Source organism: Phalaenopsis equestris, unplaced genomic scaffold, assembly GCF_001263595.1.
Source record: "Phalaenopsis equestris unplaced genomic scaffold, ASM126359v1 Scaffold001112, whole genome shotgun sequence".
Classification (NCBI taxonomy): Eukaryota; Viridiplantae; Streptophyta; class Magnoliopsida; order Asparagales; family Orchidaceae; genus Phalaenopsis; species Phalaenopsis equestris.
In genome coordinates this window covers 55,849-60,748 of record NW_018165551.1, presented here as the reverse complement: position 1 = coordinate 60,748, position 4,900 = coordinate 55,849, and the positions used below count along the sequence as shown (strand labels likewise).

General features: G+C 34.9%; 1 protein-coding gene across 2 annotated transcripts in view; it reads left to right on the top strand.

The window, feature by feature from the left end:
• The window catches only part of LOC110033205 (multiple organellar RNA editing factor 8, chloroplastic/mitochondrial-like), a 9,786-nt gene extending 7,593 nt beyond the window's left edge, over positions 1 to 2,193 (top strand). The window contains exon 5 of one of the 2 annotated variants that reach the window (XM_020737111.1): positions 1,660 to 2,193. In XM_020737111.1, the coding sequence (XP_020592770.1) occupies positions 1,660 to 2,032 (373 nt within the window). In that variant the 3' untranslated portion in view covers positions 2,033 to 2,193. The remainder of the gene's footprint in view (positions 1 to 1,659) is intronic. The other variant, XM_020737112.1, reaches the window with a different exon arrangement.
• The last annotated feature ends 2,707 nt before the right edge of the window (positions 2,194 to 4,900 follow it).

The following is a 4,900-nucleotide window of genomic DNA, read 5'->3' as shown; positions in this document are numbered from 1 at the left end:
AGTTATTAATTTTGAATGTCGAGGACGCATTTTTCAAAGGAGAGGACAATGTAACAACTATTAATGTAGTTTACCAGTGCATCTGTTGGGAGCTGATTTTGAGATCCGGTACGTCTGACATGTTTATTTTATGTTTATTGATCTTTTTGAAGTTTATGGAATTAATTTTATACTCAATTCATTAGTCAATTTTAAGTACTTTTATTTCGTGTCCGATTTATAAAACATCTTCACCAAATTGTAGAGTATACTTAGATTATATTTTTGACATATTTTAACCTATTTTTATGGCCATCATAAGTAAAAAATTAAAAGGTTTTAGTAAGATTTTTATTTCTTAAATTATATAAGAGATATTTGAGATTTTTGGAACCATCTAGTGTCTGTTTTGCAAATCAACTGCATCAATGTTTTCTAAACATATTTTTCTATTTATTAACAATTTTTTGGTAATTTTTGGAGTTATATATTTCAAAATGAGAATGAATTTATATAAATTTTTTATGTAAAAAAAAATAATAAAAAACCAAAAAAATTTCTTTTAACGTTCTATTTTTAAATAAAAACATAAATATCTACACATTCTGCGTTATATAATATTTTGTATATTTTGGTACGTTTGTTAAACCTGCTAAATTTGTTGTAAAACAAGAAATGCTTGGGATATTATTATGTACATTTTATATAAGTGGTTTTGCAAATTTGCATGTCGATATGTGTAGATTCATTTTCACCGCAAATTACATTATTACTTGTACCTACTAGTATGGACCACTTTCTACGGTATTTTGAGATATTTAATATGTCAAATTATTAATATTTATATGCTTTTGTATCAAAATATGTGTCAAATATGAAAAATAATGGGGAGGTTGTCGGTGGTTCTGATTGGGCGAATGTATGTTATTTGGGCGGATGTATGTTATTTGCGATCAAGTTGAGTTATAAGTGGTTTTGCACCGATGTAATTATCTATATGTGCGTTAGATACGCTTGAACAGATGTGAACAAGTGGATGTATAAGTGAAAGCTGAGTTATAATGGGCATGAAGAAATATGAACATGCGGAGATATAAGTGGAAGTGAAGGTATAACGAGGAGAAGAAATTTTTTTTAAAATAATTTAAATAAATAAATGAATATTTATTTTCATATTATTTTCCTGCACTTATGATATCATGTTGTTTATATTATTATTCAGCACATGTCTGCAACAGTTACAATTTCATGCACTAACAATGTGATAAATATTATACATAATATTTCACCATGAATTCATGTCTTTATTTTATTTTTTTAATATTGAAAATTACAGTAGATTTACTTTCTTCAAATACATGTAAAAAAACTTCAAAATTGCTATTCCAAGGCACCTAATTTTTTGGGCAATATTGAGATATGGTTTCAATGTCTTCAGCATTAACGTATGAAAATAGGGGCAACTCATTTGTTACTAGAAAATTATAGTGATTTGCATAAATCTCGACACACATTTTGACCAAAAATCAAATTTAGATACACCAATTTATGATCAAGCAAAGTGTCTTAGGGAGACAATCCAGTTGACATCAAAAAAAGATCTGACCCGAGTCAAAGTGGATCTAGATCACGCACTTAAAGTATAATTGAACTATAGCTCCAACTATCAAGGACCCCAAGGGGTTATCAGTCCGGTCCGCCTGGCGGTCCGGCATATCAGGCCGGTCCTCCCCACAGCCCGATGTATCCGTCGGGCCAGCCCAGCAGCTCCACCCCTTATTATGGTGGTAATCAAGGACCCCAAGGGGGCCCTCCGGGTGGCCTTTCAGGTGTCCCTCCGGGCTCCCCGGCAGGTGGCCAGGCTCCGTCCCAACGGAACTATAGCTCCAACTATCTAAATGGAGGCCCTTCCGACCAAGGTAATGGTGGTTATCACCAGGGTGGTGGCGGCGGCAATGGAGGACTTCCGGGCGGGCAACCTGGAGCTGCAGCTGCTTATCAGGGAGGGAACCCGACGAACACTGCCAGAGACATCCCCGGTAGAGACATCTAATAAAATAGAGATGATTGATTGGCACATAAAGTTTGAAAAACCTGCAATATAACCTGTTTTGAGGTCCTTCTGCATGTAATTTATTTGCTTGAAATCCTGTGGCTTGGGATGCTTTTAGGACATTAAAATTCTATTTTATCTCTGTATGCTTTCATATTTTATTTTATTTTATTTAAATTTCTGATGTGGTATATATGCAATTGCACAACATTGCAATCTCTTAGAGGTGTCAATTCTAGTTAACAAGTCATTCTCCTGGACCTAAATTAAAGGAAATATATATTTATAATACTCATAATAATCATTAAAAAAAAGAACCAAATCAAACTCATTGTTAATAAGTTCAGAGTGTAATAATCATTTACCCATTAGCTGATTACTCGATTCAGAGCTTCATGTCTGCCCAGCTACCACCTTGTGGCCGCCGGGGGTCTCGGTTCACCTCCCTCGCCAGGGCGCTGGCGATCGCCGCCCCGCCCCGCCCCCGCATTTGAATGTCGCTACTCCCCAAAATTTCTATCTCTAGGCCGCTGTAGCAGCCGCCGGTGCACAATTGACTACATCTCAAAAACCAGCACTTGATAAGCATTCACCATTTCGATGGCCATCTATGTCCGTGAAGGAAATATTACGTGCAGACAATGTATTGATGATATTATGGTGATGTTGCAGTGCATAACACCACGATACCATTAAATTCACAGCTATCCTTAGTTAATATGTCCTCGTCCATGAGAAAAAATTTCTCATGTGAATATGTTAAATTCTATGCCTATTACTAAATTGTTATTTTGTTTTTAAAATGTTTACATATATACCACATAATTTTAATCTTTTTGCATATCTAACAAATAAATTTGATATTTTTTATTTATAATATTTTGATGACAAAACATTGTTCATTTTTTTAAAATTTAATAATAATCATATTTTTTTATATGATTTTAAGGATTTGAGTTTTATGTGTGTTCTATAAAAGCTTACGTTAGATATGAAAATATAGAATAATTATTTTCTTAAAGAAATTTATCTTGTGGCTAGGGCTGTAAAACGGCTCGTTATTCGCGAATAGCTCGTGTTCGGATCGCTCGCTAAGTTAATGAACCGAACACGAACAAATATTTATTAGTTCGTGTTCAGGTCGTTTTGGTTCGTATTTAAAAAAAAAAAAAAAATTGACTACAGGGCTATAAAGATTTATAATCAATATAAAAATTATTAATTAAGAAAATAGAATAAAAATAATTAAATTAGATTCAAATGATGTTTTAAGTCTTGCCCCAATACTTAACATCTTATGGTTACATGGTTAGAGTTGTCAAAACGACTCTTTGTTCGTGTACAACTCGTGTTCGGATCGCTAATCAAACGAGTCGAACACGAACACACTATTTGAGCTCGAAATATAAACGAGTCGAAGACGACGAACACGAAGCATCAGCTCGTTTACACCCCCTACTCGTGGCTATGCTTGGTTATGATTTTTGTTATTTTTAAAATTTTTTAAAATGAGAAAAAAATTAAATAAATAAAAAAAAAAAGCTAGCTGCCTTAAATTTGTCATTTATTTTTAGAAAGTTAAATCGTAAGAATAGCTAAGTTACAAATTAATGATTAAAGTATGCTTTGCTTCTTAGTTGAAGAGATTCTAATTGGGGAGAAGACTATCAACTAGTTCCCCCTACAAGCCTCACATAAATGTTCTACTAATTCCACCATTCTTATATAAATACATAATACAAAATACATTATAATATATATATATATATATACAAATGTTCTGTGAAGTATGCCTAAGGATTGGAGCAGTAGGGACCCTGAGGGAGAAATAAAGAGAGGAAGAAAGAAATAAAGATGACACATATACATGTCCCGTGAGAGGAAATCTATTATATTTTTGGGGATCTTTATACAGAGTATGAGTTGAGGAAGGAGCCAAAAAGCTTAGAGAGGCAAAAAAATCACCCGTACATGCTATGGATCCTCTCTATTTATAATAGATAGAGGATCACAATCTGAAAAATTATATATATGCCCGTGCTATGATTCATGCACATAAAAAATTCTCTTCTTTTGCAGAAAAAAAATAATTTGTTCAGATGTCCGCACGGCCAATCACTGGTGCCAGAATCTCCTCCCTCCCTAAGCCACCCCTCCCCTTCCAATCCCTGAGACACCCAATCCAGAAAGCAACAAAAGCCTCAATGGCACAACCAAATGATGAGGGAGAGAGAAGAGAAGGACTCACAAAGAGAGAGGGGGTGAATAGCAATGTGCAGATCGTTAAGAATTCTTTACTATTGAAGGCAACCTATAAGCACTGTTGTTTGGAGTGCACGTTAACTTCGCTGGAAGTCTGGAACTAGCCACTTAGGCTTCCTTTGAGGGCGCGGCGAAGCTCCTTTGCGTTCTCATGGAAGCCGATGCAAAGAAAAGTTTCGTTTGGTGAATGAACATTCCCCAAACTTCGGCCAAAGTTCTTTCACAAGAACGTTGATTTTTCACTGTTTTAGATCTGCAGCCGTCCTCTTCTCTCCTTCAATGCTACTTTGAATGGAAAAAAAATTACATCAGTACAACGGACGTAGAGGAACGTGCGTAGCCAATGAAATCAGGCCACGACACCCCACACAACAGGAAAAAAAACGGTGCGGTAACACGGGGAATATTTCCCCAATGTTATTCATGTGTTGTTGTGTGTTATTCATGTGTTACTGATATGTTATTGTGTTATTATAACACCAAACATATTCTCATGACACAATAACACCAGAATAATAATGGGGAATATTCTCCGTGTTACCAGAGGAATATTCCCAGGACACAATGACACATAAATAACACGCAATAACACATGAATAACATGGG